Below are 20,421 nucleotides of genomic sequence, written 5' to 3'. Positions count from 1 at the left end.
CACATGGGGTAGAGAGCAAGCAGGGAGACAGGGAGGCTGTGATTGGTTCATCAGATTGGTACCTCGTGGCAGACATTGGTCAAAGTTTTTACAGGCTTACAGCTGCTACAGATGACGGATTTTCTTCGTTCTTTTTTTCAGAGCACATGAATTACAAATTTCTGTCAGGACCTAAAGACAATTTCAACCAAAATCTTAAAAAATGAATCCGGAGAAAATTACCAACCCTGCCTTTAAGTATGTTATTATCTTTGCTAAGACTGAAGATAGGGTGGACATTTATCTGAGCTTTTTCAAAACCAGCCTCCCTACAGCTCACTTACAAACAAACAATTGTGTCTCTTTTATTTAATGTGTAAAATTGGAGTCTTGTCATCCTCATGGTTTGCAGTTTAGTTCTTTGTTTTTGTACAGATCCAGACTTGTTTGTCTCTGCTTCCAGCTGCTGGCTCTACCTTCATATTTAGCACACATATGTGATGGTTTTATCGATCTTCCTAATCTCAACAGGTAGTCTAAACATAGATCTTTAAACACAGAACACTACTCTGAACTGACCTTTGCCGGGCTGGCCCTTGAGCAGGCAGTCGGTGATGAGCTGGGAGCAGCAGGTCTGCAGCGCTGACGCCTGGCTCAGGTGGTTGTTGTCCAAAGTCTCTCCCTCCGTCTGCTTCTGGCTGCTCAGCTCTGACGTGTAGAGCGCCAGAGCGGCGAACAGCAGCCAGGAGTAGTTGTGGATGTAGGGCTGGATCAGACGGTGCCGGTCACTGATTCGTATCGTCACCATGGGGTACACTGTGATGCGATGAGTTGGCAGATGGCTGGAGATGTTACGGTTAAAAGAATATCAGAGTTACTACTCAGACTTTATCCATGAATGAGTTCAAACAGGATGAGATGAAACCTGAAATGTGCATCACCTGTCCGGATATTTCTTTGCATGGTAGCATCCAAAGCACAGATCGAAGTCTTCACAGACATTGCAGTTGATCCTGCTGCCTACAATCAGACCCTGACAATGGTCGCAGGCGTACTCCATGTTGACCATCTCATGGTCGTCCTCATGGCCCTCTGGCTTGGCCCCGCCTGGTTATAAACAAACACATTCCCCGTCTTATCCACAACTCTAGATGAATGTCTCTACACTCTGAAGATCTTTCAATGTGACTGTATGAGAGAGTGTGAGCTCACTGAGGAAGCACGTCTTGCAGAGGTCCATGTCCATGCACTGCAGACATCGGTAGCGGTGCCACGGTGCCATCCGCTCGCAGCCGTCACACGAGATGACAACGTTGAGCAGGTCGCAGTAACGAGCGATGAACATGTGCATCTTTGGAAACGACAGAATAAACATCAGACGTGAGCATTTGTATTAGTGATCGACTACAGTGATGTTCTTTACATGCATGCTACCTCATCGTCATTGAAGGTTTTTGTTATTACAAACAAGAAATTACCCAGAATGGGTGTCTAGGACTTTTGTTTTTTGTTGCCATGGTATCAAAACAGGTATTGCCTTTGTTTGATTTTTACTAGAATCATATTTGTTGTTTTTGAATTTGGATTTTTGGGTTTCGTACCTTCCTCCTGTCCTCCATGGAGTCCTCCTCGTCGATTTTGTCGTACCACTTCTCAAACATCCCGTCCATGCACTCATCCATCCACTCCTGGTTCTTCTTGTAGTCTGCGATTTCATCCTCCTCAGTCCACTGACTGAAGATGCATTTGAACAGCAGACAGAACAGATCATTAAGATGCTGGGATACTGTTTGACATACTTTAAGAAACGTGTTGATCTGCTAAAACAAAAGCTGTGTTTTCTGCTCCTCTTATCATATTACCTGATGGCAATGTCATGGACACTGATGTTTTCCTGGGACATGCTGAGCAGGAGTTCAGGAAGCTTGATATTCAGGAAGAGAGGAAGGTCGTGAACCTCCCAGCTCATGTCCAGAAGGTGCAACAAGCAGGTCTGCACACAGGACAGGGCGGGCAGCAGGGCTCTGCAGAGCGGGAACGAGGGGACAGGTCACATCACAGAATTCACACTTTAAACTAAGACTCACTTTTCCACTTCAGCGTTCTTAACTTAAGTCTGCTGTGTTACAAACAGGAGGGCTTACTTCTCATTGAGGCTGCTGAAAGCTTGAACTGCCCCCACCAGCATGAGCACCAGCTGATGGTAGGAACGCCTCACCTCCTCTCTGAGCTTCTGCCCGCTGTCTGACAGCTGAGAGAAGTAGCTGGAAGAGACAAAGAGATTTCCTTTCCGTCAAGATTCTGTCGTTTGTAAACTTGTCTCCGCGCTTGTAAAAGTGTTTCACATCTTGTACATTTGTTTGATAAAATGTAAATTAGTTTTGTCCTTGGTAAAAGTGTTTCACACTTTGTCTTTTTGTTTTGTACTTCCCAGCCACCGTAGAATCATAAATATAACAGGACCCAGAATGGACCCTTGTGGAACACCTTTTTTTAAGCACGCTCAATCGAGAAACTCAGTTTAGTATATTAAAGATCCAATAACACAACTATAATCTTTTATATATTTATATGGTTATATTTACTGAGTGTTAATACAGTATACAAACAATACGCATTACAATAAGCAATAAGCATTACACATCGACTTCTCTTCAACACAAACATTCTCAGCAGGTCGTACCTGGTGAAGTCTTTCTGACACGCCAGCAGCTCCTGCAGGAACAGGATGCAGGGGGCCTGGAAGAGGTGTGGCTTTCCCAGGGATTGTAAACACTGCTGAACCATCTCCAGGACCTTACACACACTCAGAGCCTGGGCTTTGCTCAGTGACAGGGTCTGAAGAATGCTGCAGGAGGAAGACATGGATTACTTAAACCTGTACAGTACAATAACATAAATAATTAATGAAAAATAAAAGACTGGTGGTGAACCTTGCTGTGGTGAGAGCCTGGTCCCTTATAAAGTTCAGGATGTGTTTAAGGATTGGGTAGCGATCCTTCACAGAGGGGGTCATACGCGGCTCTTCTATAGATCTGCATGAGAGGAGGCGTAGGCGGGCCCGGCTGAACGGGGCCTTACGGGGGAAGGTGGAGGGTGAGGCTGGTTCTCCTGACTGGGAGGAGAGGCTCTCTGTGGAGCCTCTGTGGCCTTGCTTGTGTCCACATGAAGATGAGTTTTGGGCACCACCAGAGGTTTGGCTCTGCGCTGCTTTGGCATCACTGCTCTCCTCTGGCCCCGCATGCTGAGGTACCACAGAGGAGCTGGGCTGAAAGTCCGCTTCTGAGATCGAACTTGAGCGGAGGAGTAGAGCACTGCTGCCCTCTGCAGCTCTGGAGGAGTCACTGTCCTGACACGGCACTCCACATGGTGTGAATCTGAACAGCAGGAGGCTCTTCTCAATGCACATCTCCGCTGGAGACAAAGACAGTAACAAGAGTCAGAAAAATTAGTATCATAGCCTTTATATGACTCTACAGCTATCCAGTTGCATTTTACACTGACCCAGGTGTTTTTCACAAACAAACAAACAAACAACACAAGAAAGTCTTGATTAAAAACATGCAAGAGAAGATCTCTTTCTCTGCAGAAGACCCGACTCACAACATCTGAACCAACAGATATGCATGAAGAGAACTCTCAAACTGATAAAACAACAGAAATAAACACGATGTAATAACATTCAATGTAATAAAGATTTCATACGTCATTCACATGAATCAAAGGGGAAACAAGGCCAGAATAGTTTTTCTTAAGGACATGATACAGTGAAGTTTGCCTTTATCATTTAAGTTGTGAAAAAATGCAATTAGTGCGTTCATTGTTGAGTTATGGAAGAGAGAGATAGATCACAGTGACCTTTGCTTTGACCATACATTCTTAAACAGCTCGTCCTTGAGTTCAAGTGGACTTTTGTACCTCCACAGGTCATCTGAAGCTGCTCAATAAATCACAATTTTATCATTACTGTGAATTTGAGAATTTGCACATAAAACACTATCTTAAGTGTCAGCATTTATTACAATGAAGAGGAAACTATTTTATGCAGCCGTGGACGTGGAGCTGGTCTGCTTCCTGTTGGACAGTCAGGTGACAAACCAAGTTTGAAGTTTACAAGTTGCAACCAACATTTCTACGGACTGCCCATGCTTTACACCATGTTGATTTAGTCTGATGAAGCTCAAGCTCGCCATCAGCCATCCTTAGATTAGCGGGAGCAAACACATGGAGCATGGAGCATGGAATAACTCAAGTTTCAAATTCACTTTTTCCGATTTTGTCTTCCCACGATCGTGAAAACAAGATCATCGAGATTAAACGATCACTGAGCTGCATGCCGGGTTGCGCTCATTTAGTCCCTAGGTTTTGTCACGAGTGGTAATAGTGTTTCATTTTTATATTTTGGCAACAAGAGTTCATCACCATCACCTCAAAAACCCCTCAAACATAGGTATGGTGTTCAACATGAAGAACTGCAGGTAGACGTACAATCTGTGACTTATAGCTAATGTGCACTCTTCCATTTTGTGTTAATTTATTTCACGCTTCACAAAAGGTTAGAGTCCTCACCTAGCGTCTCCATGGTAACCTCATCTTGACCTCCCTCCTTCTCATCAGGAACGGAGATTTTACCAACGAGGTACCTTTGCTTCATCTCCAGCTGATGGAGAAAACAAACATTTTGGTTAAGAAACACGATGTCTGTCACTTGAGCGGCACATACATGTGATGGTTATGAACCTTACCATCCAAGTCCTGATGCTGTCAGCGAGTGCGTACACCTGCACAAACTCTTCACTCAGGCACGACTTACAATCCTGATAAACTGCTCACACAGAAGACAAACATCACGAAGGTTATTTACAAAATAAACAGAACATCGTGTTCTATAGCCAGGGATAATAAACCGAGTGTTACCGTAGGTCTTCAGCGCATGGTTCAGGGCCGGTGTGTGGTACACCATGGCCGCCCAAATGGCGTTCACAGCCTGGTCTGTCTTTGACCCGGGAGCGATCTCGTTTCTCATCGGCTGTTTCCTGCAGGACTGCACGAGGGTCTTCATCAGTTCTGTTCTGCTGTCTGTTGGCTCCTGGGACGGGTTCCATCGGGCAAAGTCCTCCAGGAAATTCACTACCTCATCAGGGGTCCACGACTTCGACTACAAGACGGTAAAAAAACAACGGGTTAGAACGCCTCCTGGCTCAAGACGTTCACAGAGGAATAATGTAAACCTGAGATAAGAGACTTCTGCATTGATCGGTCAGTACCTGGTCTGTGGGTGATTTTGTTCGATTGGTCTCTCTGGCTTCACACAACCCGTGTCTCAGGATGGGTTTCCAAAGAGGGGAAGACTGAACGTGGGACATTTTCCCCTGGGGGAGCTCCTTCACAGAGCGAATCTCTGAAATAGACGGTGATATCAAAAAAGTCAGAATTGTATTTTTTTAAAAAGGGTCAGGAAAAACAGCTCAGGGTTGTATTTTTTCAGTACATGATGCAGTCTGGAAAGTGTTTCCTCATACCTCAATCCATTTTATCAACACATCTCTTATTATGATGAACATCAAAACAAAATGAAATTACACGGCGACTCTCATATCAGAAAAGTAGCTCAAAGGAAGAAACAATAAGAAAAAGTGTCGCACTGCATGGCATGTGATGGAAATGCAGTGGTTGCTGCTGTCCCCTCATAGCAAGAAGGTTCCCGGTTCAAATCCCAAATCATAGGATAAGCAGTGAAGATAATGGAGGGATGCTAAATTAAAGCTAATGAATAACAATGATCATAATAACATTAAAGGTCAATATAAACCAAGTTAAAGGGGACATTTTAGCGAGATCTTTTCATGTGTAGCCCTATTGATTTCCACAATTCCGCTACAGCACCATTACTACCGTCATCACACATGAAGACATTCTTATCGCTTCCACAACGGCATTACATTGGCGTCCCAGTCTATGCATTCACATTGCCTTATTTCACACAGAAACCCTTCAGCTCTCAGACTTTCATGTGATCTAGTTCCTAGAGGGCGGTCTCACCATGAGGAGATTTGAGGGCGAGTGTTCTTGAAGCCAGGCGACCCATCAGACGAGCGACCAGCAGCCGCAGGTCTGACATCCAGGAGATGGTGATATCTGGGAGCCCGAGGGCGGTCACAGTGAACTTGTAACCCCACTCGTTATTACTGCTGTCTGAGTGGAAGAGGAACTGGAGCTGAGGGCCGGCGTCAAACGTCACTTTCTGCAGGATCAGTGAGAAACAACAGACGTGTTTAAACAGGATAAACATCAACTGGGTTTCATGTGAACGCAACTGAAGGTTTTCTTATTCCCTACCTTCGGCCACTTCTCAGTTCCAACCTTCATGTCATATCGGACCTTCCCACCTCGGGAGTCTGTGAATTCTAGGTAGTCGTATCTGTCAAAAAGCACAAGCATAGAGAATGGTGAACAAGAATGTCTCACTGTGGACACAAACAAGAATATCTCTCTCCGCTCACCTCTTCTCCGTCTCACAGCGCTCGTCAAACTCCAGCTCAAACGAGGTGGCGCCGGGGCAAGCGAAGATGCTGGTCTCGTGTCGGCTGTTCTCGTAGTTGTGAGGAGACTCCAAGTTCCAGGTCCTCAGCACAACGGGCTGCTGGGGCTGGTGCCAGCTCTCCTGATCCACCTACAGGTGAGTCAGTGAACGCAATCAGTTGATGGTAGAAGACCCCCCTGCCCCCCCATCCCGTCAAACAGGGATAGTCTCTCGCTGTGAAGTGCATGTGTGAACAACCAGATCTGGAGGATTTGAGGAGCAGTCCTCCTGAAGTCTTCTAGATATTTTCAGGAGTTTATGTGTGAAAACGGCTCACCTCCATCTGATACCACTAGCGCTAAAAGCTGGACAGAATTTATTCGTTTCCCACACACCTATGTACGTCACTCGCAGAAATCCACCTGTTATCACAACTGGATTCAAAGTGTCCTTAAATGGAAGACGGCCTCAACAAAGATGGACACATAATAATGTGTGCATAGAGAGTGTGTATACTGGCTCTGGTCGTTTTGCTGTAATTAACTTCCCCTCATGCTCCAATTACCTGTCTGCTTTCTTCTGCTTTCACACAGCCTGTGGGATGGAGAGGCTGTAAACATTTTTCGGCACACTGTGGCCTAAGAGGACTGACCTTCGAGAAGATGTCTCCCGTATCGCCTGACAGGCTTTTGAGCAGCTCGACCAGAGAGGAGAAGTTCTTCAGCAGCACGCTGTGAGGGATGTCCAGAGAGCACAGCTCCAGGAGTAAAATCATCTGCACAGGTCAGAACACATTTCACAGTCGTTCAGCGCGTACAGATTCATACCCGGGCCGGGTGACAAATGCAGAAAGGTGACAGTGTTTTACCAGTTGTCTGAAGACTGTGGCGAGGATGGAGCTGCCCAGTTTGTCATTGATTTGAGCACCGGTGTACCTCTGCAGCAGGGAACCCAGAATGGCTTTGAAACTTCCCAGGAACTGATCCACGTCTGTCAAAGTAAAGCATCTAGCATCATCCTCTACTCCTGAATGATTCTCTAAGTGAACCATTAGAAACTTCCCTTCCATCTGTTGGACAGTAACATCTGACCTATCAGCAGTATCTTACATTTAAGCAGGATTTGTCTGGCCAGCTCCATGGCGATGGCGGTGGAGGAACCAGTCTTAAGCTGCAGGTAGCACCAGGAGACCAGACTGCCCTGCAGAGCCCAGAACAAAGACAGCAGCACGGTCCTGCTGGCTCCACTGCTCTCATCCACCATCATCACCTCACACTGCGAGACAAAGTGGATCATCAGAGAAGAAGAGGGAGCAGCAGCTGTTGTTGATGAATGACGTAATAAAACAGTCCAGATGTTGTGTGTGTGTGTAACAGACATCTCACCTCTCGTGTTGCCACCAGAAGCAGCGTCTCCATTACCGACAGTATGGGGCTGATGTCAAAGTCTGCGGGAGCTCCTTTGGGTGGGAGCAGGAGAAGGCCACTTGGATCTTGGTCGCTGCACAGAGGAGAAAACATAGCTGCTGATACTCGGCTGTGACCTGAACGTGGAAGAGAACGTGCACATCCACAGTCGGCTTACCTGAAGTAATTACACAGAGATTCAAACGTCACCTTCACCGACTCGGGCTGGTCCTCTTCTGTGATGTTTTTCTGCAAAAGACAAATGATGACATTACATTTCCTCATTAGAATCAGATTTCTGTCTTCACCTATCCGTTTGTTTTTTTAATAACTCACCATCATGTGGAAGAGTTTGTCTCTCCTGACGTGTTTATCAGGGAAGAAAACTGCTGCTCCGTTAAGAATGGCCTTCACTGCTTCTTTATGCAAAGCTTTCTCCACCAACGACTCTCCCACTGGACCATCCACCACTGAAACACAATCATGACATACACATAGTTTTACATTATACATAAACTGATTTAAGAGGGGAGAATCCACTAAACACAGTTATTGGTTGTGAATAAGAATCGACTTTTCTACATGTACTGTGCACAGATCCTGCACTGATTCGACAATGCATAGGCAGACAGAAGCTTTCTTAACTTCAATGAACAACATGTAACATTATTATTAAACACCATCAGCCAATCAGAATGCAGACTGCGTCTACTCGGCTGTGATGCTCTGCTCCATGTGCTGGCGACCGTGAAGAAGCTTTACAAACTTTGTCGTGACATCATTTTAAAAACCACCCGAAGCGTTGCTTTCAGCACAGTATGGTCTAAAGAGAGTTTGCACATCAGCCCACATCAGAAAACATGTACGGAGATGTGATGCATCTGTGATAGGAAAGCAGAGGAGGGTGTAGAAGGAGCTGAAGAAATTCAACCTGCCAAAGCCGAAGGTGGGCACTCCCACACCTCCCTCATCGAGTCCATCCTCACCTCCTCCACCACTGCAGCCTATCATCTGATTACACTCTGTTACTGAGAGACCTGCTTCTCACACACACAGGACCCAATCACACACATGCACAAACAGGAGCTGTGGACATGCATTAGTGGAGAGATGTCAGAGTGGGGCTGCTACACAGGGAGCGCACCAGAGCGGTTGAGGGTTCAGTACCTTGCTCAAGGGCACCTCAGCAGTAATCGGTAAGTGCACTGGCACCTCTCCAGCTACCAGACCAACTTCCTCATCGTGCTCCCAACCCAACGCCCTACAGACTGAGCTACTCCAGCCCCTCTGCTCTGCAATCTGACGTTGTACTTTAGGAACAAAACCTCACCCAACGACGACGTTTTGTCCCTCTGCTATCAGCCTCATTAACCGACTCCAGTCCCCCAGCTGTGACTGAGACTCTGCCAGCGTAGTCCCTTTAAGTTTCATTACTCTAACCCACAATTAAGCCACCAGATCAGACTCTTACTTTACGTCACCGCACTAAATCTGAATAATTATCTCTGAACAATGTCTCTGTAGTTCATACAGTAAAGATGTGCACACGACCTCTGCAACACCATTTCTATCTTTTATTCCATTTTTATACTGTTACAAAGACCCAAGACAAACCACTTGTATGTGAAAACCTACTTGGCAGTAAACATCTTTCTGATATATCGGTCAGGCTTTCAATTTCTGCAAAGATTGCCACAAATTCTCAGAAATCAGTCACGCTATTCTGCTACTGTCCAAGTAATCTCAGACAACAAAAACATTTTCTTGCTGCCGCTTGCATGAAAGCTAAAGCGGTTCTTACCACTGCAGAGGTGAGTGTAGAGTTCCCAAACAGCCTTCACAGACTCAGACGGAGGCTCTGTGCTGCTGGAAGTGGATGGACAAGCTGCAGCTGGAGGTGCTGCTGCAGCTGGAGGTGCTGCTGCAGCTGGAGGTGCTGCTGCAGCTGGAGTTGGTGCTGCTCCGTCTTTTGGTCCTGTGCTGTCCTCAGGGCCTCGGGGCTCCAGTGGGTTGGGCATCATGGGGAAACAGTTCTGCATCAGCTGGAGCAGCAGAACTCTGCTCTTCAACACCTCCTCTCCCTCACTGAGACAAAGACAAACAACTGGATTTAAAGGGAGGCCTTCCTAACACGGTGCATGTCCTGCTTCCTGACTCTTATTAGTCTGTACTCGCCTCTTATTACTGCTGCATCAATTGAGGCAGTGAGGATGTGGATACAAAAAAAACACAGACATGAAAGCACTACTACTCACATCTCCCTGAGTTTATTGTAGAAGCTCCAGAAAAGGTTCAGACCGAGGCCACTGAAGTCCAGAAGAAACTTCGGTTTAAAATGAGAGGCATCCTGCAGCAGTGGAGAGAAAATGACAATGATGACAAACAACTAATCTGCACATGTTAAGAATTCAACAGTCGAGTAAATGAAATGTTTGCAGCATGTCTACTAACGATCACAAGAGGGCAGACTGACCCACTTTAAATATGTTAAAAAATTAAGTGAGGCTAAGATAGAAATGAGTTAAATCCTCAAACTCAAGGTGGTAATCTCTATTCTTATTTAGAGTGAGATCATTTTAAAGAGTAATAAGGGAACCAAAGGAGGAATCAGCTGCAGTCCTTTGACCTTTTTTGTATAACAGTCCCAAAACCCTCAGCAGGTTTACCACAAATACAGCATGAAATAACGAAATGAAGAGATTTATGTTGATTGGAGTGTTTTCAGCTACTGAGAGTTTGAATTCAAGGTCATAAATTAAACCATTGGATGTTTTGGAAAAGGTTCAGCAGTTACCATGTCTCGTGTTAGCTGCTGTATGAAGAATAGTGTCTTGTTAAGTAGACAAAGGCCGGTGACCGCGTCGTGGTCGTAGCTCTCTCCCTCTGGACTGAGGTCGTCCAGGTCTCCGAGCCTCTCCGCCCCGGGACACAGATAACCGCTGAAGGTGAGGGACTGCACGCCAAGACGCTCTGCGGAGTCTTGCCTGGTGCACAGGAACTTCACCATCAAGAACTAGGAAGACAAAAAAAACAAAGGTGTGGTCACTTGGTGACATGAAAAATAAAACAAAAAGGAACTCAGGACTTTGAGGGAAGTCTCTGAATACTTGACAACAAAAAAATCTGTTGGTAATAAAGATATGTTTTGTACCTTTGCAACGCGACACTGCTGCAGCTTGATCTCCACGTCGTTCCAGTCATCCTCAAGCTCAAACCAGCCAATCGGCTCATCTTCAGACTGAGCTGGAGTCTTAGCACTGCAGGTCAGGAGACAGAATGTTGTGTTAGCTACTCAAACTAACACCTCTAGAAAACCCCCCCATCGAAGAGGGAGTAGATACACTGACTATACTGTGTTAGTAATATCTGCTTTATGACTCAACAAACATAGTTTGGCTGTTTTCTGTTATTAATGAGTTGTTAACTCTTGGAAGGTCCAATCAGTGAGATGTGTAGTGAGTGAAATGATAAAGGTACCTTACTATATGATCAGACATTAAGGAAACATGCTATGTTGAAGTGCTGGCTTCTCTGACAACAATGCAGCAGCCAGTATGTCCTCCTTCTAACTTTAGATTCTGGTCCTGAATGCTCTGGATTTGTTTGGACCAGAGAAGGTAGGCGCTTTTAAGACACCCCCACACGGCCGTTTTGGACGCCCCTCGGTTTGCCAGATATGAGAGCAGTTATCAGGTCAACAGGTGTTGCAGTGATGGAAGCGGGCAAGAGAAGTGGTTCAGATAGAAGTGATTGTACCCGACCTAAAAAGCCTCTGCATGTTTCTAATAAGCTCCACGAGCAGAAACGTGCTCAAACTAGGATCAATATTGGAGATGCTTTTGAAAAATGGAGAGAGGTTAGAACACAGAAAGGTTTACAGACCGATGCAGAGCTGGATAAACACTGAAGCTTCAGTGTTCACAACATGGCAACCACGTGCTCCTTTCACTTAGATAAGCGTAGATGAATACATTTCAGATTTATTTTAAGTCCTCCTTACCTGTCTTGTACAAACTCTTTGTAGGCCTTGTAGTCCCAGGAGTCGTACTTTTTAAACCTCCTGAAATGTTTCTCTGCATCGAAAGCCTCTTCCTCCTTGTACGTAAACACCAAGCCGCATTTTGCACCAATGGCTCCTTTTCGCACCTGCGTCACACACACATACACCAAACAGAAGGTGTTATATAACTTACAGCTCTATTGCAGTTGTTAACAAAATCCTCCAAAGCCAAGCAGAGCCTCACTTTGATCTTCATCTGAGTGACCTGGAAGTTACTCTGATCCTCTGTGGACAGGATCACACTGGCTTTCTTCCTGCCGCTCTCTGTCAGAAAACCTTCAGAGCAACAACAACATTCAGGTTTAGTGAGGGACATGTGCAGAGTTGAGATGAGCCTCATGTTGTTGTTTGTTATTGAATAAAGCTGGTCTGCATCATACCGTCTCCAGTGGAGGATTCTGTGAGCATGTTCTCGGGTCCGGATTTCTCCTCTTTGCTCTTGACGTCACACGCCTGCAGGTGCAGCTGGAGGGGCTTCCCTGTTAGGACACATCAGGTATCATGACAGTGCATTTTCTGTGAGGTCATAGTTAATCACTTGATCGTTTTCCATACAGGATTGAATTTCATCCTTCTACTCAGGAGCACTGATCTGCAGCAGTGTAAGAGAATTAGCTATTTTTCCACTGCACGCTTCACTGACGCATCTCGTCTGTGAGCGCTGAGCACTTTCTCTCCCAGGCCTGTGGTTTCAAATATCTCGCTGCCAGTGAGAGTGAAAGAGGGCTTGTCACGTTACCGTTGCGATTAAGTAGCCGCAGCCTGACGGAGGCCATGGACACGATGAGGGCAGAGGCCTTGTACTCGGCCTCTAAATGGTCGCTGATGCAGGACAGGGCCTGCAGCACCTTCGCCACGCTGCCCCGCGCCAGAGCGAAGGCGAGGAGGGTGAGCTCTGCATCAGGACTCACACAGCAGCTGCAGAGGAGCAGAGGAAAGCAAGAGTTAGTTTGAGGAACCCTTTCAATGATAATTAACCACTTTGCATAACTCAAATTCTGAGCATTTTCGAATTCTAGTAAGAAGATAGATAGATAGATAGATAGATAGATAGATAGATAGATAGATAGATAGATACTTTATTGATCCCGAGGGAAATTCAAAAGTAAGACCCGGCCAATATTTCTTGGGCCGATATCGATATTGAGGAGGAAAAAAATCTGATACCGATATACCTGTATATAGCTGATGAAATTAGCTAATATCAGCCGATAGTGGTCGGGCTCTACTAGTGAGTACACAAATGACCAGAATATCTTTGACTGTTTCCCTTCATTCGTAAGAAAATACTCAAAATAAACCCACATCCACATGTCTATATTATCAACAGCATTGGTTGCTGTAACTTTTCATTAAACGAGTTATCTGCTTCAGACTGTTGGAGCAAGATAATGACGTCATCTGAAGCATCAACATGATTTCTGCACGTAACAATGACTGTGCATTTTTGTCCTGAAAGGTTAGATTGAATTTGCTCTAACAATGAATCTCTGTGCAGCGCTCACGGACTCAAAAAACAACGACTACCACCAAAAACTCTTTCAAGATACTAGTCAGACTGCGCCTTAAAAATGTTAGGAATTCATCTGCAGCTTAGAAACAAGATAAAAGACATTCAGGATTTGATCCTCATAAGAAGAAAAGGTTGCATTTTAAGGATCTGCCTTTAAAGGTTTTCAGTCCTGTTGAGTTTAAAGACTGCCACGTACTTCCTCCCTGACTGATGATGCACTGTGCAATCAGCTTCTCTGATTGACTGATTCAAAAACGGAGACAGTCTCGACTCTCCCTGGTTCTGTACATTAACATAGAAGTGTTTTCTTGTCATCTTTACACCTGATGAAGGTCAGTTAGACCAAAACATTGTCTGAACTAATACATGAGTCAGCATAAAGCGAGACAGTGTGCAAGAGCCTCACTCAGAATCTTTAAAGGCCCTGACACACCAAGCAGACGGCAAAGAACTAGTGGCGACGAAGGCCACCGGTGGAGTCACCTCATGTCTTAGCCAAAAAGTTGCACTTGAACACACCGCAAAAACTACAGCCGACGGCCAACCACAACGTACGTTCTGCTCATGCTTGAGAGGAAATAACTCTCCGAGAAGACCATTTTCACACCGCTGTCAGTCACCACTCGTATTATAGGTAGCCTACATATCGAGAATAAGGTCTGATAAAAAGTTGAAAATGGCGCTGGCGTTGTCAGTCCTCGGTCTTTTAGTGGAAAAAGAAAAGAAGAGGCGGAGGAGACAAATAAGGAGAAACCGCACTAATGGGTGAAAGCATGGATACTACAGAGGCATGCTCAAGGGGCTTTCCTGAACCTGTGAGGAGAGCTGGAGAGAAACGAAACCTCTGAACAGCCAATCAGAGAGATTCCTCTCGCCGACCGCCGATGTCGAATTGGCCATAAAAAGGCAGGCGGGTAGCGACAGAGCCGGACACACCACAAAAACTAGAGCGACGAGCTCTCACCGACGGTCCAACTAAGACAGACAGCCGACGATCTCCTCGGTATGTCAGGATCTTTAGTTTTACCCTTCTCAGACGCTCCTCTCACACACTCAGGTGTGCAGAGATTTATTTTCAATGTATATCTATTCATAGCCTGAATGAATCTCTGACAATGCTGCGAGTAAATGAAAAATATACAGTCATACGTCTGATGACTAACTGATAAGAATATTCAGGAAGTATTTGTTACTGATGAGACTCAACCCCCCACTGAAGGATTTAGAGTCTATAATGAAATGGATGTCGCGTGTCTTCATAAGACTGAATCAATACTCCGACTCCTGCCTGAAGTCATTGCGATGATGTCAGCATCACGAGCTCAGTGAGGCAGTGATGAGTAAGTGTGCTGATGTCATCGTCCTTACTCTGCTATCCTGAGGAGAAATCCATCCACCTCCTCCAGGATGTTCAGGGAGAAGAACTTGGGGAACTCTGTGGAGGACGGCGTGAGGGACAGCGGTGGCATGTGCAGTAAGGCTTTTCTGTGAAGAAAGAAAAACAGGAGGAAAACTCTCAGACACGGGGACAAAACCTCACAATCAGAATCAGCTTTAGTGGCCAGGTGTGCTCACACATAAAAGGAATTTGACTTTGACAGACTGTGTTCTCCATGTAACATTAAACGATAAAGGTCACATATTCTATAAAATCCTCTTCACCATATGTCTCTAATATGTGTCTCTAGTCCGTCTACAAACCCCCCAATGATGAGAAAAATCCATCCTCTCCATCTTTAGCCTGCTCCACTTTTCAGAAAATGTGTGCTCAAACAGGCCGTTTGGAGATTTTCCCTTCATGACATCACAAAGGGCAGTAACCCTCCCCCAGGTGGGTGACACTCCCACAGCTAGGTGTTTGTTCTGCCCTCTGAGTCTGCCTTCTCACCGTAAACAATAGAACATGGAGCGAGAAAGACCGAGACACCAGAGCCCTTCCAGAGAGGGGGCGTGGTCAGACACAGCTCATTTACATTTAAAGGTACAGACACAGAAACAGTCTGTTCTGAGCAGGGCTGAAATAGAGGGGTTTATAGACATGATCAAATACAGGATCAGAGTGGATTTAGAACAAGAAACTTCACACACATGTTCTGGGGAGCTCTGAGACTTATTTACACTGAGTTGAAGAGGAGGAGAAAATGTGACCTTAAATGAAATAAACAAGAAACTATATACAGGACTAAATAAGATAACAGTGCAGAGGTGAGCTGTGGAAAAAAACAAAGAATCTACATGAGGTAGAAAGTTGTGTTTCCAGTATTTTCTTTAAGACAGTGTGCAAAGGTTACACACACACGCACACACGCACACACGCACGCACACACGAGTAGTGCGTCTTACTGTGTACTCTGAAGGACAGTCTGAGCCAGTGCAGGGTTGGTCTCCATGGACGCGGTGACCAGGGAGGTGAGGAGAGACAGGTACCAGATGGCCGAAGCATCCGACACAGACACCTCTTTACTCTTAGTAATCTGATAACCCAGCGTCTTCAAGCCGTGAATCCGTGTGTCACATCCATCGCTCAGGCACCTCTTAATGTTGATTTGGATGTCTGGGGTTTATTAGAGACATGATGCAGTTAGGACACTGATGGATTCCTCTGAGAATGACAGAACACTAGACGCAGACCATGACAGAATTTTTAAAACTATTACCAATATTGATTTTAAACGGGATGAATTAAAAAATGACTGATTTTCTGGCCACTGCATGTTTCTAATGACATGGCAACCTGCGTGAGCATCGACTCTAGAGAGGAGGATGCTCTTCTTCTACATGTGCTGCAGAAAGTGCTGAGAGGTTTGTAAACAATCAAAGAAGGTACCTGAAGCTGCGGCAGAAACGACAGGACTGTTTTTAAAATACATGGCCACATTGTTCCACAGTTTTAACCTCTGCTAAAACTGAGCTTTTTCCGCTTACAACTGCCTGGCTCTTTTAGAAAAACTAGTGTTTGTGAGTCTTGTGGCCTCAGTCTCAAACCATCTCCTACACCCTCTCCCTCTATGATCTTCTACTCTGTTGGCGTGCTCACGTGGAGGGTCCGCCACACTGACCGCCTCTGTAGGGGGAGTGTGAGCAGACTGTTAAACCCTCCAACAGCGAGTCTGCACTGATGCTGTTTTACTGAACAGGTGTAACACACACAAAGTGAAACTGCTTTAAGTAGGATATCATTTTCACAAGTATCATAGAGATTTAAAGATCTAAAGGTTTTACATCATATTAAGTCATATTAAGTAGTCTTGAAAACGGTTCATGTGGTTGCATAAATTACCTTTTTCTGAGAGATAGAAGACTTAGCATCTTGACTTTGTATCTATTGACTACACTTAAATGAAGGGTGCTTCATTCAGCTGTGTAAGTGACTTCAAACTGTGCTCACTCGGTGACAGAGTGGGAGTGGGCGGGTCGTAAAGCATCTTGTAAGCTGAAAAACGTCTAGTATGGGTTTAAGTGTGGCCTACTGGCTTTACAAACAGCCCTGGGTTTAACAAACAGGGATCCTTAGCTCCAGGAAACTCGCCTCTGGATTCCAATCTGAGCCACTTAACCACTCAGCTATCATTGAAAGCTGCTGTGCTTTTCTGCAGCTCACACCATGCTCTGATTTCACAGGAGGGGCTGCACGTTAGAAAGATGTTTTCTCCACAAGCGTCTCCAACAAGCGGTGAATAAAAACGTCACAAAGCAGACAGACGAGCAACTCACAGGGATGTGTGATGTTGGCGTTTTCCAGGAGAGCTACGTAGCCCGTTACGTTGCTGGGGATGCGGATGTCCCTGATCTCCTGCAAGGAGCGGCGGTTCTTCCCGACAGCAACAGAGACCAGCTGAGGCATGTAACTGTGGTCATTAGAAGCCACGGCGATGGCAAGACGTCTCAAAACCACATCCGGCTTCATTTTCAATCTGAGACACAAAGAAACAAGATCAGCCTGAAAACGCGTCATACACACACACAGACATATTTTAAGGATCCAACTCGTGAGCCGCTCTTACCTGATCCAGTGTGAGCGCGCACTGCCGTCCGACTGCCAGAAAGAGGACGTCTCCCCATTCGTCATCTTGTTGATGTCTGACGCGTTGGACGAAGCTTCGATGGAGCTGTAGCACTGCGTGACCACCTTCACCTTGTCCACCTCTGGATCCCGGTCCAGCTCTGCTCGGTACTGGATGTCTAAATCTGAGAGAACCGGACACACATGAGGAAGAGCCAGGATGCAGTTTGAGTAAATCTTTAAAAAATCCACTGGAGAACATTCAGAAAAAGACCGTCATTCAGTTCTTATCTGAAGCTCTTGCGTTCACCTTTCTCTTTTTGCAAGAGGAACTCCAAGAAGTCCTGGACCACGCTGGACCTCATGGTGCAGATACTGTTGTATCCCTCTAAGATAGGGAAGGGGATGGCACTGCTGGGGATACGATTCCTGTGTAGGAACTTAAGGATCTTAGAGGCATGCGCTCCTAACCGGTCTTTGGTCTTGGAGAATATGTCAACAAAACCTGCAGAAAGAAAAAGCAGCGTTAGCTCCTCTGCAACCTGCCAACTACACTCATTCAAATAATCCAGGCCTTGTTGATCCAGGTAAACAAATCACTTCTCTTACCTGGAGTTAGGGAGCATGCCTGTAGCTGTCTTATCACATGACTCAGCTCTCCTTTTAGATTAGCTCCGTTGGAGTTCTTCAGAGCAACCAGCATGCTCTCGACGTCCACCACCCCATCCCCCTCTGCATCGAACTGTCCAAAGGCCTGAGACAGGGACAACGACAGGACACCCCGGGGGTCACGTTAAGACATCCACACAATAACTCACATTCATTCACAGCAGCACACATGCTCAATCATGTGGCAGACAATATGCTCAGTATTTGTTATTTAATGTTTAGAAATACATGTGTACAAGGCAGGGAGCAGCGCTACCGGTCATATGGTGGGACTTTCAGGTGGACCTAAGGAGTGAGTGTTATTCAAAGTGTAGCAGAGAGGCACTCCATGTTGACCAACACAAAGCCAATTGCAGAGTAAAGTACACATTCATTGGTTTACCCATTCATCTGCAACCTTTGCTCACACAACAGATGTCACACAACAGACAACAAAGCAGCATGTTCTGCTTACTGGAGGTATACTGTAAGCTCAAAACCGGGGGACAATAACCCTGACCACCAGCACAGGGGGCTCAGAGACAGCTTATCTGTTTCCTTACACACCCTGTCGTTTACAGACTATCAACACTTCTCCTTTTGTGGCCTCATCTAGAGCTTCTAATCACTCATCATAAATGGGCATGGCTACAAGCACTTGTGTCCTCAGACTTGGGACCGGTGGCGTTTCTAGAGTCTGTTAGGGATCTAGGAACATTTGATCGCGGGCCCTTGCAACCACCATTGAGCTGTTTTCACTCCCAGACAGATAACTCCTCTTCATTTTCCTTCAGTGGTTTTCACAGGAATAATGCATGAGATGTTTAGCAGCACAACGAGTATGAGGGCTGTCAGATGGGGGCCCCCTTAAGGAGGTTTTTTCTACTGCTGTGGTTTTGAAGTTTGTAAGCGCTGCTTGGGGCCCCTTACTTGCCTGGGGCCCCAAGCAGCGCCTCTGCCTGGGAATAGATCAGGTTTAGACAGCATGGAGATTCAAAATAAAGACATTTCACATGAGTGAGGCACGTTTCTGGTGCTGTGTACCTCTTCACACTCGTCTCTCGGGGCGTCTCTGCTTTCCAACATCTCACAAAACTGTTCCACATTGACAGACTCCTCTCCTCGGTTCAACCGGTCCTCCAGCCACCGCACCAGGACACCCTCGTTCCCTGCCAGGACTGACTCCTGAATGGCGACTCCTGAGTCACTAATGCGAGCCGCCGCCTCTCTTAGTTTCACTTGCTCTAGCAGGACCCCGGGGGTAGGGGGTCCGCCGGTGGGCACTGGCAGGTTATTCGATCCCCTTCCGCTTCGCCCAGAACCGGTGCCTCCACCGCCGCCGCCGCCGCCGCCTCCAACGTTGACGCCAGTGGCCGCAGAGGCCGGGCTGTCTTCCGCGAAACCGGGGCTCTCCGTTTCTACGTCCTCCTCGTCGCCGCTGCCGCCCCCGCAGCCGCTCTCCGCGTTCCCCATGTTCGTATCACCGACCTACGGATCCCTCGAAAATCTCTGCGGCCCACTCGGGTGTCAATTTAGAGAACCGGTCTGTACACAGACCTCTCTCTAACCTACAGCCAGGACTCCGCCGTTCACTACTACCGCATTGACGTCCTGTACGTCAGCTTGCATGAAACGTCCTTTGCGTCATTCTGTGCGCATGCGCTGAATGAGATCCCGTTCACGGAGCACAGATGGGAAATTCGGATCTTTCTAGTGAGCCAGATCATTTGGCTCAACCACCTAGCAACAGAAACCGGTGTTACATGGGAATACGCTACCCAGTGGAAGTGTTAACATGCCACTTGGTGCAGTAGGGAGCTTTATTTGATATGAGGGTCTTCACCTATCGAGTAATACTTCCAAAAGTGCTAAAGTGATTCTGTGGAGTACTGGGAGCATCTGCAGTGGGTTTACATTTTTTTGCCAAGGCAGCGCATCCTGACAGAACACCGGCTCTGTAGGCTCCTAAACGGCTCTTCTACTGCTTATAATTCAGTCAAATGTATCGATGTCTTGCCCTGTGATTGGTATATTTGCTCAACATTATCAACTGCATTATAAAACCGAAAACCACTCAGTCTTCCTCAAGTCCGGATACCGTAATGTTGCACGATGTTTGGTAACAAACAAAACCAAGTGAAATGATTCTTTACCTTCTCGTCTGTAGCTGGAAATAAATATACAAAGTTCTTCCTCTGTACCACTCTCATATCGTTGATTTAAAAGTGAGATATGTTGAGGTCAATAATTGTAGTCTATCAGAATAACGTCACATACAGAAATGATATG

At 46.1% G+C, this 20,421-nt stretch overlaps 1 protein-coding gene across 1 annotated transcript in view; it reads right to left on the bottom strand.

The window, feature by feature from the left end:
• zzef1 (zinc finger, ZZ-type with EF hand domain 1) overlaps positions 1-19,732 on the bottom strand; it is a 34,574-nt gene extending 14,842 nt beyond the window's left edge. Inside the window, exons 1-36 of the mRNA XM_020650431.3 lie at positions 19,177-19,732; positions 18,094-18,238; positions 17,795-17,989; positions 17,486-17,669; positions 17,196-17,395; positions 15,825-16,035; positions 14,850-14,966; positions 12,708-12,886; positions 12,349-12,447; positions 12,153-12,244; positions 11,909-12,054; positions 11,060-11,165; positions 10,703-10,921; positions 10,164-10,255; positions 9,710-9,993; positions 8,245-8,378; positions 8,087-8,157; positions 7,888-8,002; positions 7,612-7,777; positions 7,371-7,492; positions 7,155-7,277; positions 6,483-6,652; positions 6,319-6,400; positions 6,022-6,223; positions 5,247-5,380; positions 4,897-5,137; positions 4,725-4,804; positions 4,549-4,639; positions 2,913-3,393; positions 2,663-2,827; positions 2,124-2,243; positions 1,842-2,003; positions 1,581-1,713; positions 1,192-1,330; positions 921-1,086; positions 559-821 (exon numbers count right to left, since the gene is read on the bottom strand). Of these exons, the coding sequence (XP_020506087.2) occupies positions 559-821; positions 921-1,086; positions 1,192-1,330; positions 1,581-1,713; positions 1,842-2,003; positions 2,124-2,243; positions 2,663-2,827; positions 2,913-3,393; positions 4,549-4,639; positions 4,725-4,804; positions 4,897-5,137; positions 5,247-5,380; positions 6,022-6,223; positions 6,319-6,400; positions 6,483-6,652; positions 7,155-7,277; positions 7,371-7,492; positions 7,612-7,777; positions 7,888-8,002; positions 8,087-8,157; positions 8,245-8,378; positions 9,710-9,993; positions 10,164-10,255; positions 10,703-10,921; positions 11,060-11,165; positions 11,909-12,054; positions 12,153-12,244; positions 12,349-12,447; positions 12,708-12,886; positions 14,850-14,966; positions 15,825-16,035; positions 17,196-17,395; positions 17,486-17,669; positions 17,795-17,989; positions 18,094-18,238; positions 19,177-19,605 (6,058 nt within the window). The 5' untranslated portion in view covers positions 19,606-19,732. The remainder of the gene's footprint in view (positions 1-558; positions 822-920; positions 1,087-1,191; positions 1,331-1,580; positions 1,714-1,841; positions 2,004-2,123; positions 2,244-2,662; positions 2,828-2,912; positions 3,394-4,548; positions 4,640-4,724; positions 4,805-4,896; positions 5,138-5,246; positions 5,381-6,021; positions 6,224-6,318; positions 6,401-6,482; positions 6,653-7,154; positions 7,278-7,370; positions 7,493-7,611; positions 7,778-7,887; positions 8,003-8,086; positions 8,158-8,244; positions 8,379-9,709; positions 9,994-10,163; positions 10,256-10,702; positions 10,922-11,059; positions 11,166-11,908; positions 12,055-12,152; positions 12,245-12,348; positions 12,448-12,707; positions 12,887-14,849; positions 14,967-15,824; positions 16,036-17,195; positions 17,396-17,485; positions 17,670-17,794; positions 17,990-18,093; positions 18,239-19,176) is intronic.
• Between the last annotated feature and the right edge of the window lie 689 nt (positions 19,733-20,421).

Source organism: Labrus bergylta, chromosome 14, assembly GCF_963930695.1.
Source record: "Labrus bergylta chromosome 14, fLabBer1.1, whole genome shotgun sequence".
Taxonomy (NCBI): domain Eukaryota; kingdom Metazoa; phylum Chordata; class Actinopteri; order Labriformes; family Labridae; genus Labrus; species Labrus bergylta.
The sequence above is the reverse complement of the archived record's forward strand: the minus strand, read 5'-3'. Positions and strand labels throughout refer to the sequence as shown.